General features: G+C 51.6%; 7 protein-coding genes across 7 annotated transcripts; 3 read left to right on the top strand and 4 right to left on the bottom strand.

Moving 5' to 3' along the window:
- Positions 1 to 518: 518 nt before the first annotated feature.
- Positions 519 to 1,319, top strand: CDV56_105997 (putative GPI anchored glycoprotein; the record flags this gene model as incomplete). Its single annotated transcript, XM_026759616.1, has 3 exons — positions 519 to 650; positions 718 to 845; positions 902 to 1,319. 3 exons carry the CDS (start codon positions 519 to 521, stop codon positions 1,317 to 1,319), a joined length of 678 nt encoding a protein of 225 aa, XP_026616310.1.
- A 104-nt stretch (positions 1,320 to 1,423) lies between these two features.
- On the bottom strand, positions 1,424 to 4,886 carry CDV56_105746 (uncharacterized protein; the record flags this gene model as incomplete). The annotated part of the gene is made up of 9 exons (XM_026759365.1): positions 1,424 to 2,025; positions 2,090 to 2,225; positions 2,321 to 2,604; positions 2,666 to 2,864; positions 2,914 to 2,950; positions 3,216 to 4,228; positions 4,282 to 4,562; positions 4,631 to 4,675; positions 4,748 to 4,886. 9 exons carry the CDS (start codon positions 4,884 to 4,886, stop codon positions 1,424 to 1,426), a joined length of 2,736 nt encoding a protein of 911 aa, XP_026616309.1.
- A 1,870-nt stretch (positions 4,887 to 6,756) lies between these two features.
- Positions 6,757 to 8,201, bottom strand: CDV56_105494 (uncharacterized protein; the record flags this gene model as incomplete). The annotated part of the gene is made up of 5 exons (XM_026759113.1): positions 6,757 to 6,899; positions 6,950 to 7,082; positions 7,515 to 7,865; positions 7,939 to 8,033; positions 8,096 to 8,201. 5 exons carry the CDS (start codon positions 8,199 to 8,201, stop codon positions 6,757 to 6,759), a joined length of 828 nt encoding a protein of 275 aa, XP_026616308.1.
- Positions 8,202 to 10,121: 1,920 nt separating this feature from the next.
- CDV56_105270 (uncharacterized protein) lies at positions 10,122 to 11,038 on the top strand (the record flags this gene model as incomplete). The annotated part of the gene is made up of 5 exons (XM_026758889.1): positions 10,122 to 10,556; positions 10,611 to 10,636; positions 10,705 to 10,799; positions 10,852 to 10,909; positions 10,966 to 11,038. 5 exons carry the CDS (start codon positions 10,122 to 10,124, stop codon positions 11,036 to 11,038), a joined length of 687 nt encoding a protein of 228 aa, XP_026616307.1.
- A 221-nt stretch (positions 11,039 to 11,259) lies between these two features.
- Positions 11,260 to 12,326, bottom strand: CDV56_105171 (putative choline transporter Hnm1; the record flags this gene model as incomplete). Its single annotated transcript, XM_026758790.1, has 2 exons — positions 11,260 to 11,675; positions 12,191 to 12,326. The coding sequence occupies 2 exons, from the start codon at positions 12,324 to 12,326 to the stop codon at positions 11,260 to 11,262; spliced, it is 552 nt and encodes a 183-aa protein (XP_026616306.1).
- A 1,173-nt stretch (positions 12,327 to 13,499) lies between these two features.
- CDV56_104743 (LEA domain protein) lies at positions 13,500 to 17,549 on the top strand (the record flags this gene model as incomplete). Its single annotated transcript, XM_026758362.1, has 2 exons — positions 13,500 to 16,961; positions 17,022 to 17,549. The coding sequence occupies 2 exons, from the start codon at positions 13,500 to 13,502 to the stop codon at positions 17,547 to 17,549; spliced, it is 3,990 nt and encodes a 1,329-aa protein (XP_026616305.1).
- Positions 17,550 to 18,140: 591 nt separating this feature from the next.
- Positions 18,141 to 19,413, bottom strand: CDV56_104595 (sn-1,2-diacylglycerol cholinephosphotransferase; the record flags this gene model as incomplete). The annotated part of the gene is made up of 4 exons (XM_026758214.1): positions 18,141 to 19,050; positions 19,100 to 19,177; positions 19,231 to 19,274; positions 19,333 to 19,413. 4 exons carry the CDS (start codon positions 19,411 to 19,413, stop codon positions 18,141 to 18,143), a joined length of 1,113 nt encoding a protein of 370 aa, XP_026616304.1.
- Positions 19,414 to 20,092: the final 679 nt, after the last annotated feature.

The following is a 20,092-nucleotide window of genomic DNA, read 5'->3' as shown; positions in this document are numbered from 1 at the left end:
ATGCCCTGAGACCCCATATTCCATTCAAGGCGTCAATCAGGCTTTCAGGCTTTCCACTGTCCCCCTGACCCTGAAATAACCACCAATCTTGATTCTTGCCTTGTAGTTGTGAGCCGAACAAAGACGACTACTTACTCTGCAAGTCTGGGGTCTGAGTCTGGGCCCTGGAATAGACTTTGGCTAAAAGTTTGTCAGCTTGGAAAACTGTTTCACCAAGATGACCAAGATTTCAGCCGAAGCCCCCATGACCCGTAAGATGAGAGTCATTTATCAGGGGCTTGATGCCCAGAGGCGAACAATCTTGAATCGCTTTCCTTCGTCCATTTTTATTCTCATCATTCGAACGTTCATTGAATTGTCCGTGTTGTCGCCAGTCACTCGTTTACGCCTGTACGACTAAAGATACCATAATCATTATACTCTGAGACTACTTTTTCGTCGTTCTCTTTCCGACGCGCCTCCTTTTATTCACCTCCAGACTTATTTCGATATAGCCACTCTCCTTGAGACTTCACAAAATGCGTTCCAACAACCTCCGCTCTCTTGCGCTTCTGACAGCCATCGCGGCGACAGTCGCTGCTGAGAGCACCGTGTCGCTGTTCCTGCCCTACGCTGACCCCCAGAGCCTTGTGGCAGAAGTCCTCGGCAGTGTACGTTTGTTGAAGATCATCACTGTGCAACATTCTGCAAGATCATCTATCTGACGTCAGAATCCAGAGCGGCTCTGCGACCACCTACGTCGTCAACTGCGCCTCTACCGAGCAGGACTGCGGTATGCCCTCAGGCGGTTTCACAGTTGTCCAGGGCGCCTCGACGATGCAGCAGGCGTATTCTTACGATGACTAGTACGTTGCCCTTGTACCGAAAAGCAAATGGAACAATCCACTGACATTCTCAACAGCTACGTCTCCCTCGGCTGCAAACTCGGCGGCACCACCTCCATCTCCTGCCTCGTATCGCAGACGGACAGCTCCACAACCCGTGTGACTGCCAGCGCCATGACCGAGGACATCGGCTCTCTCTTCCTGCCCGTTGTGGTGACCGGCACTGCCTCCGCCGGCGCCCCTGCCACCACTGGAGCATCTGCCACCGCGGGCACGGCTTCGGCGACCGCCACTGGCTCCGCGAGCGCTACTGGAAAGATTACCCTGGCCACGTCGGGCGCATCTGCGACGAGCGGCGCCCAGGCCACTGGCTCTTCGGCTTCGGCCTCGGCGTCCCACAGCTCCAGCGGAAACGCTGCCATGCCTCAGATCACCGGCAATGCCAACTGGGCTATTGGGGGTGCTGCTATGGCTTTGGCCCTGGCCATGGCTTAATTGCTTGATGGGGTGCTGTGGAGTTACTTGCTTGGAAACGGGATGTGTTGTGTAAAATTATCGGACCGTTATACAAAATTAAATAATGCGGGTAGAAAATCTGCCTATCCCAGCTTGGTCCCAAGTGACGGTCGCACAGGCAAATTGGCCGCCTTGTACAGCGCATCAATCGACTCCATCTGCCAGATACTCTCCTCATTGCTCACCCAGTACGCCGGCGTCTTCCCCTTAACCGCATCCACAAATGCCTCCAGCTGCCATCGATACGTACTCCAGTGCGGATTCCCGCCCTTCTCCCCCGTGCTCGTTACCACCTTGCCCCACAAGGGACCACCCGAGTACTGCTTCTTATAGCTCACCTTGCCCGTCGTCTTATCCTGGATCGAGATGTAGTGGTAGAGATGCGGCATCATGGCGTTATAGAAGTAAATAATCGCCTTCTCCGTCTCGACCTCGATGGACGGTAATTCCCAGACCCGCGGAACCAGGCCCGCGACTTTCTCGCGCGCCATGTCCGTGTACACGCGGCTGTGCACGGGGTTGCCCTGCGGGCCTTGAAAGTCAATGTGCGCGTACATGGCCTCGTCCACGCGCGGGTCATCCTTGGATGGCCGCACGCTGACGGAGATGATCTCCTGCGGTAGCTTTGCATGCAGCGCGAAGCGGGTAAACGAGAGCGCATAGGTCATGTCCATTGCCGATCCGCCTATCCCCTCGTCAACACTCTTTATAATAATCCGCACAAGAGCACTCAAAAGAATCAAACTCACCCGCCAAATCAAACTTCCACCGGATATCCCCCCCCGGAATCCCAGGACTAGCCGTCATAGCAGCCTTCGTACAGAGTATCGTCCCATACTCCCTCGAATCCAGGATCTGGCGCCACGCATGCGCAGCCGGATGGAACTGCCAATGGAACTAGTCGTCGCATGCACATCCACCGTCAACCCCTGCCCAACCGCGCAAACAAAAGCCCCAAAGAACGCGAAAGAAAAACTTACAGCCTCCTCGACGATCAGCCCCTTCTCCCTCGCCAGCTCAACCAGCCTCTTCGCCTCGTCCGCATTAGCCGTAAACGGTTTCTCGCAGAGCACATGCTTCCCCGCCCGGAGCGCTTTCGCCGCCCACTCGTAGTGCAGCCCGTTCGGCGTGGAAATGTACGCGATGTCCACGTCCTGATCGTCCAGGAGATCCTGGTACGAGCCGTAGGCTTTGGTGAAATGGTAGCATTTCTGGTGCTTTTGGGCGGTCGGGGGATCGCGCGAGGCGATGGCGTAGAGAATGACTGATGGGTGGGATTCGGCGGGGTGGATTACTGGGGGGTCGGTTAGTATTCGGCGTCATACAGGAAGGGGTGGACTTGCTGGCTGCAGGGTTGATTTGGGCGGTGGAGATGACGCCTAGTTTCAATGCGTCTGGTGTTTTACTGGGGGTGATGTGCAGCCATGAGTAGATGTATTGGTGGAGGAATGTAGCGGCTTGGTCGACGAGCGCCATGATCACAACAGATTCAGGATTGATCAATGCCGATGCTGAAGCTGAGAACTGGTAAGATCGTTTGGTCACTATAAGCTTGAGATCATTTATATCGCACCTGATGGTCTGAGGTCTTGTCGATGATGACAACGGAGCTATGACGTTATAACTTCATCAGCCTGCCTCACGCATCACTCCGTACATACCACGAATGGTAGCTTCATATCGACAAGTATTCGAATATTCGAATATTCGGCCCTCAAGGCATGGCAAATCAATTATTCTGTCATAATTCTATCGAAAGTTTTAGGTCATATGCACAGAACATTGCAGAGAAGGATCTTCAATTCATAAACCATAAAATACGGTCTTTCTTCTCCAACTCCGAACTGATATGGATGTCTCGTAGAAGGTCATTACCGAGAGAACTTGCCCCCTAGCCCAGCCGGTCCCTTTCCAACGCCTCGATCCTCCGGCCTGAGCTTTCTCTCTTCTCCCGGTGCCCGCACCTCAAGCCCGGCACGAAGGATGTTAGTCCGCAACAGCCGGAGATGTGCCTCTTTTCTGAATCTGACAAGGCTCTCGAGTGCTGCTTGCTGCACGTCTGCCCGTAGATCGGTCTGCTTAGATACAAGTACCCCCTTCTCCAGGTCAATCCGAGCATCCAGCGTCCCATCCTGGATCAGCCCGATCAACTCTTGCACGAACGGGGAGTTGAAGTCGGTCGGATGGGCTTGGCCGCCAGCGACCCCTGGAGCAAAGATCTTCAACATAGAATCGAGCGTCACGCGGCTAAAAGGAACGAGGTATTGCTGGATAGCTTTGGTGCGGATGCGGGTGAAAAGGGTGCTGACATGACGTTGAAGGTGGATGTCGAGTAGATAATCAGCTTTGTAGGACTCAAGAATCTCCAAACAAGGCCGGAACTTGGAATTGCAGAAGAAGGAGATCGCCCGGCGAATGTGCGGTTCTAGTTCGAGGAAATTGCGGAACGAGTTGTTGTCAAGTACGCGGCGCTGGAGCTCGTTACGATCCATCGACGCAAGAGCACAGAGCCCACCATAGACCGCCACGTCGTTCGATGTGAGGACTTCATTGTAAGAATCCCCAAGCGATGGATCCGTGGCCAAGAAACTGTTCGCGGCATCCAAGTACGATCCGGAATGCAGCTGGGACAAGCCCAAGGCGGCAGAAATCTTAGGTTGATTCTTCGCCTGCTCTTCCGGTTTCGACTGAAGGTTCCGCAGCCGTTGCACGTTGGATTGTACACTCAACCAGTCTCCCCGCTCGATTGCCACGTTGATAATCTTGAACAACATAGAGGCGATGTGGCTGGGTGTTGTGCAATAGTCTCTCATGCGGGAGTAGGCCTTGGAAGCGGCCACCAGGTTGCCGATCTGATGATAGTGTAGTCCGAGATCTTCGTTGCCCATCTGTGAACATATAAAGTAAGCAGTGCTGCTGATTCCGGCAATATTCCACATACCCGTATGCTCTCCTTGATCAGATTGTTCTTATAACCCCTCAGCTCGTGCTCTAACCGGTCCGTCTCAGACTTCACAACTCTCTGCATATGGTCCACCCATTTCGTGTCCTCGATGGCTTCAGGTTCATTCGGTGAGACTTCGGCCAGTGCTCGGACAGCCTGTTGGTACCTGACTACATCCTTTCCCGACTTCGCTTCAGCTACCGCAGCCTTGAGCGCTTCCGTAGAGAGATACGTGGAGCAAGTGCCTATGAGGTACAAGCGATTGAATCTGGTCCGGCCTGTCGTGCGAGTATCAATTAGTTGCGGCTGTCGGAGCTTTGTGCGCATGCCATGATTTCCTACTAACCGTTGTAGTTCGCAATGTAAGACTCGAGTTCAAATTTAGGTGGATCTTCAATGGACATCAGCTATTTTCCCTCATTGACAGTTGACCTCCCCGCTCGGATAGCTAAGGACAACTCACCATCAACCTTTGCAAAAGGCGCTGGTGCTATCGTGTTCCCATTTGTACCCTCTGAATCAACCATGCCTGCACTGGAAATCTGTCCGGCGTACAAACCGGTTTGAGATGCATCAAAAGCATCTGGGAGTGTTGAGTCCATGGCTTCGTCGTTGTGCACGTGCAACGCCTGCGTCGACGGCACGGTATTTCTTAAGGATCAGAGTTTCGTTTGGAAGCAATAGGATAGCAAGAGTTTGTAAGTGCGTTCTGATATGCAGAAAAGAAGCACAATCTAGAGTCCCCAAAGCTGAGTCCGGTGATGCTTAACAGAGCGATGCGGAGAACGGTGTACTGCACGATGAGCGGAGAGCTAGTGACAGTAGTAAAGTGCCAGAAGGAATTAGTAGAAAGGATTTTTCGAAAGGTACTTTTGAGCCTACAGAATCCTTCTATAGGCGATAGCTCTCGAAGCGTAACAGGTATGAGATTGCAGGTCTTATGCTCTAAGGATGGAGTATCGGTCATCATCACCGGCATTATTTGGCATTCTAATCGCTAAGGCACCATGGCCGAGTGTTGACCGCCCCATCCACCGCCTTCATTCTTCTCCCCGACAAATCAATGATTTTCATGTCTCTTGTACGGCAACCAGACTATGTCGGGCGCAAGTAGAGGAAAGCAAGTCATTAGCTCATCAGATGATGTCAAAGATCCCATCACTATGATCCCCGACTACAGCTCCTACCGATCCGGTCATCTCGGTATCAACCTGCGCTGTCCAATCCCAGTGTGAAACATATCCACTCTCGGGGTGCTCCATGGAGGCGATTTCAGGCAAGATGTTTTCGTTGACTGGCCCTCCGTTGTTCGAGTTTCCAGGCAGCCTAGTTTCGTTACTGAGTCTCAGGGGAAGACCATCTGATGGCACCTGAGAATTCTCAGCCGGCTCAGACTTGGAGGAGTGATCGCCGCTAATGAACTTCCATATCAGTTTATGCAATAAGCAGAGGAACAAGCGTTAAGCCGACCTTGGGTTTGCCCTATTACGCAGTGAGCTTCAGGCTTACTCAATTGAACAGAGATACTTGATATATACTCACAGATCCTCGTCTGCAATGGTCGAGTTGCTTGTTGAAGAGCTGGGGAAAAAGTCAGCATTGATGACGATCGTGCCGGGAGCTTCCCTCACTAGCTAGAATGGAGGAATGACGATGAGGATGAGCTATGGATGACTGTCAATCTTGAACGTGGCCTGTTTGTCTAAAATGGTACATACCCAACCGTTGTGGCGGATGCGTTCCCCGTTGTACTGATTGGACTTATTGCTCCGTTATCTATAGTCTCGCAGGCGAGGCGAATGAGGTGCTTACCGCGTATTCGGTGGGGGAGGTGGAGGTGGCATAGACCGGGCAGTTGCATAGTTGCCACGGCTGGTATGATTGTGCTAGTGTGTATGTCAGTGCTACTTCAGTGAACTATAGCTATACGTCGAGTCATACCATATTGTTTCTCCTTCTAGTAATTCGCTCTCTCATGCGACGGCTGGCGTTCAACCATCTTCTCCGACGGCGCCATTCTGGTCCTGTGTTCGTATTTTCTGATGTCGTCGAGTTTCTCTCTGTTCCGTTCGGAAGTTGCAGCATCATCGAAACGTGGCCCTGTATCATCTTATCAGCCCATGCTATGATGATAATGTGTTCAATCGCCATGGCACATACGAGGAACATCAGACCCTCTCTAAGAGGGCACCTCATTAGAGGATGACCTCTCTGTAAACAGAGTTGACAAAATGGACCCTGCTGCTCATCAGCAATCACTCTCACCGTTGAGCTTAATCAAATGCCAGTCGAGAGGTGCTGGCTCATGCGTACCCTAGGCATCCTGCGAGTACGACCTCGTCTGGGTGTGTTGCGAATGACAATTCCAGAGAAAGGCTGATCTGGATTTGATAGAAAGAAGCAGGTCGCAGAGATGGCTTGACTGTGGATGCACACGCCCTTCCAGGGAGAACTGAACTGGACCACGAGATTTCAGGTTGACTGCTGAGAGATCAACGTGACGGGCAGCGAGAGGGGTAAGGTAGAGGCCCCGGGGAGGGAAGGAACAGGGTAGAAAGACGAGACGAAGTAGGAAAGACTCATCAACGAGGGGAGTCTTGAAAGAGCGGACCGGCCTAATTTGAGATGAACAGCCAGGCTCAGCACTGACTGTCAGAACAAGTACCTAGGTAGATCTCCCAGGTGTCCATGTTGAATCCATCAGCTGTGTTCGTTTTTTCAGTGAGATGCGTGTCGTTCGACCGGTTCGAGATGTTGTAAAACAAGACGGAGGTGCCTTCCACTGCCTTCCACATCAGCTGAAGCAAAATCATCTCGCGAATCTGTCACTGTGTTTGATATTTAATGCCACTACAACCAGTCATATCCTTAGTCATTAATAAATTGTATTTGCAAAAAATCCAGAAGAAGCACCGTGATTATGATTATTCAGATAGGCATAGGTCGTGAGAATTGATCGACACGTCACAAAACAAGGCGTCTGCAAAGACTTGACAAGAATAAGCTGGGAACGACGATAGCGGGAACTCCATGCTATATGCAAGGAAATCAGAAACAGAGGCATGAAATGAAACGACGCTGAGAGTGTCTTTAGAACAACATCAACAAGAAGAAATTGCAATCCAGAAAGCTATCCCGAGCTGTATCAATCTACAGCCCACAGTGTCTAGTGAAAGTCCAGCGCAAGCTGTTTACAGCAGCACTGCGAATCCAGCAATGAAACCACCCACCACGACACACAGACCATACACATGTCCAATGTCAACGGACGAGACCCTGACAGCCGCGTTCTTGTTTGTGGCCTCTCCTGTGAAAGCGGCCAGAGTCGTAGTCGTAGCAGCATTCTTGGTTGGGTTCGATGTGGCACTGGTGGTCGTAGTGACATTGTGGCGCTTGGGATTTTGAGCTCCACAAGGACGCTCAGTGCGGCAAGCAGACTGACAGGTTGCGTCGGAGCTGTCGCATCGATCAACACACTCGGTGTTGGCCTCGGTGCAGAGATAGTAGGGAATGGTCTGAGAGTATTCGGAAGCGTTAGGAGACATCTGGTTGCTGCAAACACAATTGTAGGTGAGATCATCCTATCCGAAGATAAAGAAAGTCTGTCAGCAAGTTATACTACAAGGTGGCCCAAGGTGTCAGATTTTGACTTACGGAGTCACAGTCGTTTTGAATTGGATCACCAGTGGCATTGGCCATTTGGAGACAGAGGAGGGGACACGACGAGGTCTGATCTAGACACCATTTGCCTGGCAGGGTCGAAATAGTCAGATAGAGCTCGAGTGTGAGAACCACTGTATTTGAGACCTACTTCGTGTTGCGCTGTCGATGGCACTAATGTTGACGGCAGTCCAAGTTTGGCTGCTGACCAGTCCGACCAACGAGGCGGCGACAATTAGAGCACGAGAGAAGATCATATTGATGATGATAGTGTGTCAAAGGTTGAACGAGGAAGACGAGACAATCGCAGGTATTTGATAGCTTTCTAAGCTCTATTTGGGGCGAGTCTAAAGATACTCGGAGAGTTCAGGTCTCAAAGGAAGAGGGGGAGGGAGAGGGAGAGAAGAGAGATTTCCGGGTGAATCAAAGTCAATAATGACCTTTGCTCTTATGAACAGCCGACTACTGATAACGGAAACTCTGAATGGAAAGTGAAAGAAGAAGATGGGCTCTTGAAATTGACCTGGGAACCACCAAAGCAAGTGTACAAGTGGAGAAGCAAACAAGCCGACAGTGAGGAGAAGCTCCGGATGAACTGAATATGGCCGACGAGGAGCTTTTAAACAGCCAGTCCGTGGTACCACTGAAGCAGCAGTGGACTAGTAGAGGACTAGTCTAAGGTAGTGCTACACGGTATTTGAGACTAGACACTTTATCTGTCACTGGAAACTGGTGGCGAGCTATCCAAGTAGTGTAGTACGATGTTCCGTATTTATCTACTAGTCACCTGCGGAGTGCGCTATCAGACCATCCAACCTTCCTTGTTTTGCGGCAATTTTGCAAGAGAAAGTCGGTGGTTAGCATGGTATCCTCTCGTGTGTGAGATAGAAGATGACTCTAAAAGCAATCTGGACTACGGATCAGATCGGCTGGTGGACAGAAATGAAGGGAGTCGGCTGTGTTAAGGGGCTACATTTTTCCCTTGAAGAAAAAACATGTCGATCCGGGGGAATCCTCAATACTACAAACAAGGGTCTGCGTCCCGAGCTCAGAACCCCTATCGGTGCTGAGAATCCACATTCTTCCCATCGAACGTGGGGTGTCTCAGTCTCCAAAGTCCAAAGGATAAGTTCACACTTCACAGTCGCACTTCAAAAGTCCAATTCCTTATCAATGTGCTTTCTCCGCATCTGACCATGGAGCCGAAACATGGTGTTGGAAATTGGAATGTTTTGGAAAGAAAGAGAGCCGATCAATATTATTGACGGATGTCTGCTTGGAGAGGTGTCTGGATGTCTCACCTAGAGTCATTGACTTTCTCCAAGCAAGAAATTTAATTGGACGGAATGACTCTTGGCTTCTTCTAGTGTTTACACTAGATGGATGGCACTGCTCGCTAACAGAACGAGGACTATCCAAGGGGCTTTCGGGAGTACTCCGTACGGCTGATGCTATCCGGGACCCTCGAAGGAAGATACTCTTTGCAGTTTGCACAGATAATCAGGCAGAAGTTGGGACCGAAGAGAGAAGATGATCCCTCTTGAGAGAGGATGATTAACACTGACTGATGACAGCTGCTGAAGCATGCCGAGGATGGACTCTGCCAAAGTGACTAGTACGAATAAGGAAACCTGCTGACACATGACTTTCTGCTCCAACTTGCGGTCCGTTGAAAGTCCCGTGATCTGGCCATGATTTGGCCTGAGGACATTGAGACAACCAGATCGATCCCCAGAATCAAGAAAATGTAAGGAATCGATGGTCAAGCGACATTGGCTATGTCTCAGACTCGTCATCAATTTCTGATGGACAACCTTCTTTGAGGTAGTCTTGCATCTGATCTGATTTCTTTTCTATTTTTACTTTCCTCTCGACGCCTCTCGGACTCTTGCTGCATATCTACTACACCCACTGGCCCAGGCAGGACACAGACCAACCACCCGGCAAGCTTCGCTAGTGAACCACGTTAGTGATCAATATCAGTGCCTCCCCGTACCCTTGCTTCCGCCGTTTCTGCTTTGCGCCATTGCTCCCCTCATTTTAGGTTGCATTTCATTTCGTTTTACTTACTTGTCTTAGTCAAGCACAGAGTACCAGAATTGAACTGGCAAGCCCCCCTGTCTGGTTCGGTAACCGTCAGTGCCAGCACGTCCAACCCCCTAAGTACAGTTAAATGGATGGAGCCAGCGAATGAGGAGACCGGTTCGGTGCCTCGGCTGCAACCGCTATCCTCCCCTCTCCAGTCTTCCACCACCACATCCCCCACCGCTGTCGACACTACAGATACAATTGTCGCTGCTGCGCTATCCGACGGGGTTAGCGTGCGCAATGGCTCTGTCCTCCCGCAGGTCCGCCATGTCTCGTCCACTGATCGTCCCGTCTCCGGTGTGATTCCGCCGTACTGGAGCCACCACCGGAATGCATCCCGCACGTCTCAGGTCTCTCTAGATCAGCCGGCCATTACATTGGAGGATCATACTGAGGATCCCAACTCGGAAACCAGCCGGGGGCTCTGGGCCAAGAGTGTCACCGTCGATGACTATGCGGTTGTCCAAGGGAAGACTGGAATAGGAGCATATGTGGTTTGGAATTGCAGAATCCAAACCCTTGATGTATGTTGGCTCGACGTACAAATCAATAATGATTTAATGCTAACATAGACCTAGGGTGGTCCTATCACTGTTCGCATAAGGTACGCCCTCGACCATCCTATCGAACCCGAACAGCTGGACGGCAGTTCATCTAGCTCACATTGCACAGATACTCCGAATTTGATGACCTACGACGGCAATTGCAAGCCTCTTTCCCACATGCGAAGAACGCTTTACCAGCACTACCTCCTAAAAGTGTTCTATGTATGTTTATCTCTGTGGATAAGACTGACTTTCAGTTAACGATAATCCTCAGATAAATTTCGCCCTTCTTTTCTTGAATCCCGACGAGTCGGCCTGGAATACTTCTTGAAGTAAGTTTACCGTCCTATCGACCATTTATCGTCGGGAGTTAACCTTGGATATCTAGCTGCGTTCTACTCAATCCCGAATTCTCGGGCTCGCCCATCGTCAAGGAGTTTCTCTTTGGCCGGATGTGCTAGTGCCATTTTCACTCCATCGACTGTCTTATGTCGAAATCATGATGACTTGTCTATTAGTCAACTCACTGTTGCATTGGGTCTAGAGGCATCGGTGGTAAAAGTCCTCCGGCTTGACATTCATGAGCGATGACCACCTGAATATGGCGTCCATACTGAAACTACACCGGGATCGACTACTGATACACAGCCGTGCAGTTTAGCATGAAATTTAACGAGAAAGCCTACATTGTCAGTATTTGTCGTAGGCAAGATCCTACATCCTCCTCCTTTCCCTCGTGAGTAACCATCATAGCACGAGCGGCATTCTGCTCCTCCTCGCGAGCGTTCTGCAAACTCTTGGAGTACTTCTTCCCCGCAACAACCCACCAAAGCAACTCGATAAGCAAGAATTCACCAACACAAACACGGGCGTAATTCATATTCGACGCTGTTAAGCCTGTCCACCTCCATCGCCCATCCATCTTCTTCTCTACAAGATCAAACTCACCAGTGACAGGCATGTAATACGGGAACGAGAAAATAACAATCGCAAACACCGACGATGCAACTGTAATAATATTCACAGCCATACCCGGCATATGACTCGGGAAGAACGGACCGCGGTGCAATGTCCGGCGACCCACAAGGACGTTGAGGTCTGAGCATGGGAATGAGTTAGGCCAGATTGTTAATCGTCCTGCATCTCATGAGTAGCACACATGTTAGTGTCTAGCAGTGAAGATTATTGTTGGTTGCTCTCTATCGTATACTCCCTAGTGGCCTCAGGCAGTCGTCATAAAGTTTTTCTCCAGTATAGTGCCCATATTAGTAATCATGCTCAAATTATGCTTCTGTATGATTCGCCAATCAGCGCCACCCCATCACATGGTGGCTGATTCAGGCTGTGAGGGCAGCCATGACGGCATTACGTCAGGAGAGATCCAACAACAACATCGCAATATAACACCCACACAACTACAGCATCCCATCCACGGAACAGAGCCTATTATATCCCTACCTTCATAACCTCCCAATTTACTGACGGGTTGAGTGGAGAAACACGCGGCCTGGCTATCTCCACCGCACGTCATCGGAACCAGGCAAATCGATCTGTCATGTCGCAGTGCCACACTAATGTCAACGGCCAAAGCTGGGATCGATCCAATCACATACACTCATCTGAAGCGGTGATATCAACGGGCTGGATGGGGGGTGCGACGACGATCAGCGTAAATTCTCCGATTGGGAGTGTGGGAGCAGGCCTAACGTAAGACTTTTGGATGTGATAGTGGACTGACGATGATCTCATCTTAGGCGCTGTTAGCGAGTAATTAGACTCGGAAGCAGGATTCTTATCCTATACTGTAAAGATAGGCGTGCAGGGTAGTAGAAGAGAGAGATGAATATCTTTAAATGCAGTTGTCTGTCATAGAGCAGGAAGTCTGTCTGTACTGTGATGTAATCTCACGATGGGGGGATATACGACTACATACTCCCTTTACCACATACCTAATGCACATGATGTATAGAATAAGTATAGCAGCTGTACTACCACAACATCATAGAAGATACAAACAATATACAATGCACCTTGACGCAATCATGACTCCTCGTCTATCAATCGAAAAAAACCAAACGTAAACAAGTATCGACACTCGTCCTGCACCGTGGTACCTAGCTCCCGTGGGAACCTCAGGCGGGTCCCTCTTCGCCTGGATGTACATTATACAGTCATATTAATCTATTCGAACCTGGCTACTCTCCTCCTCTCGACCACTCACCGGCACTCAGAACCCTGTTGCCTTGCTCTTCTCCCTCCTGATTCGATCTCCAGTCTTCCATCTCTAGTCCGTGCATCCACGGATCGACCCTTGAGCTCAAGCCACCGTCCCGTCCCCATCGACTGTGGCTGGCTTGCGACTACTCGCTTGATAGGGAGGAAGCGACTAGCGGGACACGAGGCCAGTGGAAGCGACTTGATACTGGTAGGGCTGTCCTGGCTCGGTGCATGATGATGATGCTGCTGATGCTGATGATGATGTCGACAGCCCATGACGTAGGTTGGTGATAGAAGCAAGTGCTTGTCGTCTGGCGGTTGCTTGTGTGCATTTAAATGGGTTGAGGGAGGGTGTTGCCTTGAGATTGGATACATGTTCACTCAGACAGACATATACTCTACTCCAATCGACGCTGTATACGATTAATCATACTTTGATCCGCGCAAAAGCTCATCTGATATTCACGAGATAATCTATTGCACTGTACTTTTACTGCTATCACGGTTCACAGTTTACGTTAACGGCTGACGACTCGACGACTTACTGACTTACGAATCGATCTGACAACAGCCATTACTTCGATCTTGATTTGAAAATCTTCCAGCATTGGTCCCCAATTGACTTCGTTGAGACATAGCTTCAACTACCCCTCTTATACCCCCGACCCTTCAGAGCATATCGATTCTCATCCAGACGCTATCGAAATGTCCTCCCCAAGCGTTCACGACCCCGTCCAGAGAAACCCTGCTACCCCCCGCAAGTCTCGAAAGGGCTCCGGTTCTAGCGCTGCGTCCTCAAGACCGGAGATCACCACCCCCAAGACCAAGAAAACCCCCCGCAAGCTGCAGACTAGGACGCCCAAACCCATCGAGGAAGACGTTGACGACGAGAAGCCTCCAACCCCATCTCCCCAACCGAAGAAGAAGTCTCAGCCCGAGCCCCAGCAGCGCGAGGAATCCCGCTCTCCAGAGGACAACCAGGAGGAGCCGGAGGAGCAAGAGGAGGCAGAAGAGGCACCGCCTGCTCCCTCCCCCAAGCCAAAGAAGAAGAAGTCCAAGCCCGAGCCCGAGCAGCGGGGCATTTCATCCCCGGATGATGCCCAGGCGCAGGCGTCCGGCTCTGCAAGCCGAAGCGGTAAGGCCTCGGACTTGGCAGGCACAGCGAAGGGTCTTGGCGATAAGTTGAAGGATACCGCGCAGGATGCCGGAGAGAAAGCCCAGGAAAACCTTCCATCTAACCCTCTTGACCTGTCCGCCTTGAAGGGCCTTGAGGTTGGTGAAGGTGGCCAGGTCCTGGGCAAGGATGGCAACCCCCTGGGACGAGTCGTGGAAGGCGAGCCTGAGGATCTCGTTGGCCAGGAAATCGGGGACGACGGCGAGATTCTCGACGAAGACGGTGATCTCATTGGCCGAGTGGAACTCCTGCCTGATACTGCACGGGACGTCACCGACAAGGCGAAGGAAGACCTTCCCTCGGACGAAGCGCAGAATGTCACCGACAAGGCGAAAGAGAATCTTCCCTCTACCCCTCTTGATCTATCCGCCCTGAAGGGCCTCGAGGTCGGTGAAGGTGGTCAGGTCCTCGGCCAGGATGGCAACACCCTGGGACGAGTCGTGGAAGGTGAACCCGAAGATCTCGTTGGCCAGGAAATCGGTGATGACGGAGAGATTCTCGACGAAGACGGTGATCTCATCGGTCGTGTAGAGCTCCTGCCTGACGCTGCGCAGAACGTTACCGACAAGGCGAGGGACGTTCCAGAACAGGCTGAGGATGTTGCCTCGCAGGCGAAGGACACCGCTGACAAGACTGCTGATCAGGCCAAGGACAAGGCCGAAGAGACGACTGAGCAGGCCAAGAACGTGGTGGCTGACCTCGCTGACCTCGATGGTCTTCCCGTCTCGGAAGGAGGACTCATCAAGAACAAGGACGGCCAGGCCATCGGCAAGGTCGCCGAGGGAGACCCGGAGGATCTTGTTGGCTATACTGTGAACGACGAGGGCGAGATCGTCGATGAAGATGGCGACCTCATCGGCAGAGTGGAACTCCTGCCACAAGAAGCCCAGGATGTTACTGATAAGGCTGGGGAGATCCCCGAGCAGGCCAAAGACACTGTGACCGACCTCGCCGACCTCGATGGCCTTCCTGTGTCTGAAGAAGGCGCCATTAAAGACAAGTCCGGCCAAGTCGTCGCAAAGATTGCCGAGGGCGACCCGGAGGACCTTGTCGGCTACACCCTGAACAATGAAGGCGAGGTCCTCGACGAGGAGGGCGATCTGATCGGCCGCGCTGAAATTGTCCCCCAACAAGCCAAGGACGCCACAGAGGGTGTCAATGACTCTGATGAGAAGTTGGCTCCTGAAGACCAGAGCACCCAAGAGGACATCGCCAAGCAAGCAGTTGAGAGCGTCCAGCAGCAAGGCCTCGATGACACGACCGAGAAGGCCCAGTCCGCAGCCGGTGATGCCACCGACAAAGTTGACGAAGCTGCCCCGGACGCTGAAGGCGTTAAGGACGGCGCGGAAGAAGCAGCCGAAGCTGCTGAGGACGAAGCCGAGCAACAACTGCCACCACTCTCCTCACTCGAAGGCATGAAGTGCACCAAGTCAGGCAAGATCGTCGACCCGAACACTGGCAGGCCAGTCGGTGAGCTCATCGAAGGCGACCCCAAGAAGATCTCCCGCATGGGGGCTCAACTGGACGACAAGGGCCAGTTCTGGGATAGCCGTGGTAACGTGATCGGCAAGGCCAAGACCCTTCCTGTCGAGGATTACGAGGACGAGCCGCCCTTCGCTGGCCTGGAAGGTCTCCACGTCGTTGAGGAGGGATGGGTTGAAGACGAAAATGGCAAGCGAGTCGGCAAAATCGTTCAAGGAGACGCGAAGAAGCTCCTTGGACGTGCGGTTGACGAAGACGGTGATATTACTGACAAGAACGGCAATGTCATCGCACAGGCTGAATACTACGAAGCCCCCGACGAGCCGGAGCCTGAGAAACCTGACCTTTCTCGGTTGAACGGCATGAAGCCTAACAAGATGGGATTTGTTATCGGTCCAGACGGTGTTCCCATTGCCCGTGTTGTCGAGGGTAATCCAAAGGAGCTGGCCGGTAAAGAGATCGACGATGGCCAGATCTGGGAGGGCCGTAAGCCCATCGGACGCGTGGAGCTCATTCCCGAAGAGGAGCGCGAAAAGAAGCCCGAAGGCTTGTTTGCCGGACTTGACAACCTTGTCGTGAATAAGGAAGGCTTCGTCGAGGATGAGGATGGCAACATTGTCGGCAAAGTGACCGAGGGCGACCCGAAGAAGCTCCGCGGACGCGCCGTCGACGAAGACGGAGACATCGTTGACAAATTCGGCAACGTTAAAGGCCACGCAGAGCCTTACGAGCCAGAAGAGGAGGAGGAAGAGAAGCCGGATCTTTCTATTTTGGAGGGCAAGACGGTCAACAAGGCTGGCAACGTCGTCGATGCGCAGGGCAATATCTACGGACGTATCACTTCTGGAGATGGGCGCCTTGCTGGCAGAAAGGTCGACGGCCAGGGTCAAATCTGGGGTGACAATGGAAAAGTCATCGGCAGAGCAGAGCTCGTCCCAGGGGCAGAGCAGGAGAAGCCCGAGGGACCATTCTACGGATTCGACAATGCGCAAGTTGGCAAAGATGGTGTTGTCATGGACGGCGGCCGTATCATCGGCCGTGTCATTGAAGGCGATGCCAAGCGACTCCTCGGTCGTAAGGTCGACGAAGATGGGGACATCCTCGACAAGAATGGTAACACCGTCGGAAAGGCTGAACGCTGGGAGCCAGAAGAGAAGAAGCGTGATGTTAACCCCATGTCCGGCCGAAAGGTTAACAAAGAGGGTGAGGTCCGCGACGCTGACGGTAACCTCATTGGTAAATTGACATCGGGCAATCTGCCAACCCTCGTCGGCAAGGAGATTGACGACAACGGCTACGTTGTCGACAACGACGGAAACAAGCTGGGCGAGTATACCTTGCTCGAGAACCTGCCCGAAGAAAAGGAGGAGGAACCTGAGCCAGGTCCCTCTGAAGAGGAGTTGGAGGCCCAGAAGAAGGCCGAGCAGGATAAGGAGCTGGCGAAGAAGATGACCGGCATCATCGGACAGACTCTCGATCGTCTTCACCCTACCTGCAAGAGAATTGCCGAGGTAAGTTGACAACCCACCTGCATATTCTTCGGGACAATTTGCTAACTGGCCCTGTTGCAGCTGCTCGAGAAAGCTGATCGCACACCACGTGACGAACTGGACGAAGAGAAGCTAGTCAAGGACGTCAAACCACTGATCGAAGAGGGCGGCCAGGTCCTTCAGGAATGCAACGGAGCCATCCGTGCTCTGGATCCCGATGGCTCGATTGCTTCCACTGCCAAGGCTCGCGCTGCATCACACGAAGCAACTCCCGAGGAATACGCTCTCGCGGAGAAGATCAAGGAGCTGAGCGAGCTTGTGATGAACACGATCGAGAACGGCCGCAAGAGGATCGCGGACATGCCTCATGCAAAGAAGAAGATCAACCCTCTGTGGGCCCTGCTCAGCGAGCCTCTCTTCCAGATCATCGCGGCTGTTGGTCTGCTTCTTAGCGGTGTGTTGGGCCTTGTAGGCCGTCTGCTCGACACTCTTGGACTCGGTCCTCTCCTAAACGGTCTGCTGGGTGGACTGGGTCTCGATAAGCTTCTTGGTGGTTTGGGATTGTCTTCTATAACGGATTCTCTGGGATTGACCGGAAAGAAGGACTAAGGGGAATTGCCTTGCGATTGATGAGCGGGATGTTGAACTTGAGCACTTCTACTGGTTTCTGCAATCGACATTGATGACGGGGTTTGTATCTCTCTTTCGGTTTCTTCAGCTGTTCTGCTTCTGCACAGTGTGTTTTACTTAGCCTTTTAATATGTCTCGTGAGTTTGTCTGTCATTCTGTGAGTTGTGGGATGTATAGTTACTGAATTGTACTTCTCAGTCAAGTAAATGTATCTATCTATATTACCATTATGCTTCTATGTATAAATTCTCGAGTGATATGTATCCCACTCACCACTGGCTCTCATCCTCACGGTACACCAATTATGTGCGTCGCGTAGGCCCTATCCAAACTCGTAAGACGTCCCTGTCCCTAGTCATGGAGTTGAGGATATATCCCCAGAGCGGCGAAACAAAGTATAATTACACAGAACGTAAAGGAAATCCAACGCTCATAGACAAGCCCTTAGTGTCATAAGCAAGGGCCTGAATTCTAAGCCGATCAATCATCCGGAGTGCCCTGCTTTGCACTCCACAGGATGAAGGAAACAATATTCCTTCTCATCAACCAAAGAATGACATGAAATCGGGATCAGTGGTGTTTGAGCGCAACCTTGAGAGGGTCAGTAGCATTGGGGACCTCTAAAGTGCTCTCGCCGAAATTGCGATAAGCCTGTTCCCTGGCCATCGAGCGATCTTTTTTGATGGTCAGGCAGTTAATACCCAGGAAAGTCGTTATCCGGTTGATCACCAAAAACGCCCAATGCATGTAGGCGACAAAGGCAAACAATAGATAGGCCCGCAGGTACAGAAGCTCTACCCATGCACTCACCGCAGGGAAACCCAACCTGGGCAAATTCGCAAGCACCGCGCCGCCAATAAGCGGCGTGAGCTGGACAGTCCAGTAGGGAAAAGGTTGCCTGAGCAGATGAGCGAGGATGATCTTGGTGGTCATCCGTCCGAAGACAAACGAGATTGTCCAACAGTATAGGACTAGCCGATTTTGAGCCAGCAGAGTCGAGTAAGGAGAGAAGAGCCAAGCAACGTTGCAAACGGTAAAGACGATCATTGGAACCCACTCCTTGAAGATGGTTGACACTGGAAGACCTTGCTTTCTGCGAGCTTCGATGACGTTGAAGACGCATCCCGGCAGATGTCCGACAAAAAACGATAGAAGCAGGAATGGAACCCAGATGTCCTTGACCGAGTAAGTCCCAAATATCTGGGGGTAATTTAGGAGTTCAACGATCGGCCGACTCCATATCTGAGGACCATAGTATCCCGAAGCGATCATAATTCCGATCGCGACCAGCAAGCCTTCGGTAGGTCCATTGATGTAACCCAGGTAGAGAGTATGCGTGTGGTAAGTCTCCCAGGTCGAAAAGTACATCGCGAGACAGGGAACAAGAGCCGTGTAGGCTCCTAATTGGGAAGAGCCAAAGCCCATTGCTGCTGTCTCCAGCAGACTAGCCAGAGTGCAGTTGAGGGAGTCAATTCCATGGCTGGAGGCGGTTTAGTGATAATCCATGCAGCCTCTGAGTGGTCACCTACTCAAAAAGCTCACCCAGTCCACTCGACGTTCCGGTCCTCCGCGCTTGCTTACCATCGACGTTATCCAAGGTAGAATACCTATTCAATCAGATACTTTCCTGAACAGCACACTGCGCGTGTCGTTGACTCACATCCACATGCCAAGAGCGAAACTATAGTACAACCAGGAAGGACCCTTGGACAGAGTGTCAGTGACCCATGGGTAGGTTTCTTCATACTTGAGCGATGCGTACCGGTCCGATGAGATCTGGCATAAACACCTCTATGAGCATCACATTTCCTACTATGAAAAGGAAGCCCAATAGCGTGACCATGTTGGGAGCAATCCATAGCGGGAGAACTTCGACAAACGCATTCCACTAGTGTGACAATCTTTCGTCAGAGCGAGAGCGTACGGTATGTGGGAAGAACCAAAGGGCGTAATACGTAATGCTTCAGGATATAATTTGAGATATAAGACTTATCCACGCTCTGGTACTTGTAACTCTTCAGGGGCATCAGAATTTCATCGGTAAGCGTGTCTTGAGTCGCTGTGTGAAGAGAAAAGTGAAATGATTAGTTTAGAGATAGTATATGTGATGAATAGACATTTGAACGGACCTTTGATCCTCCTGAAGATTGCGCTCATTTTGATCTCGGTTATATGCTGTGAATTCGTCCCAAAGAAAATAATAACGTCGTCTTAATTCGTTGCGCCCAGTTTCATAGCGTCGTAAGTACGGCGGTGGAACAATCCAAAACTGGCCAATTACTTCAGAGGACCTCACAGACTCTGGAGAGCTGCCGATTATTCGAGTGCTTGATCCGAAGCTCTTCAGATTCACTAATCTTCAGAGGCAGAGGTAAGGCAAAAAGACGAGGTTGGATTTGTCCTCCGCGGGTGAAGAGGATCGGCGACTCGCAATCTTCGGAGGTAACAACAGATGACAATCACGTGTTGCCGGTGGAAGCTCCGCATCTTTTGACGCGACATGACAAGGAAGTGAGGTGAAG

This window comes from Aspergillus thermomutatus, assembly GCF_002237265.1.
Source record: "Aspergillus thermomutatus strain HMR AF 39 chromosome Unknown NODE_44, whole genome shotgun sequence".
NCBI lineage: Eukaryota > Fungi > Ascomycota > Eurotiomycetes > Eurotiales > Aspergillaceae > Aspergillus > Aspergillus thermomutatus.
The sequence above is the reverse complement of the archived record's forward strand: the minus strand, read 5'-3'. Positions and strand labels throughout refer to the sequence as shown.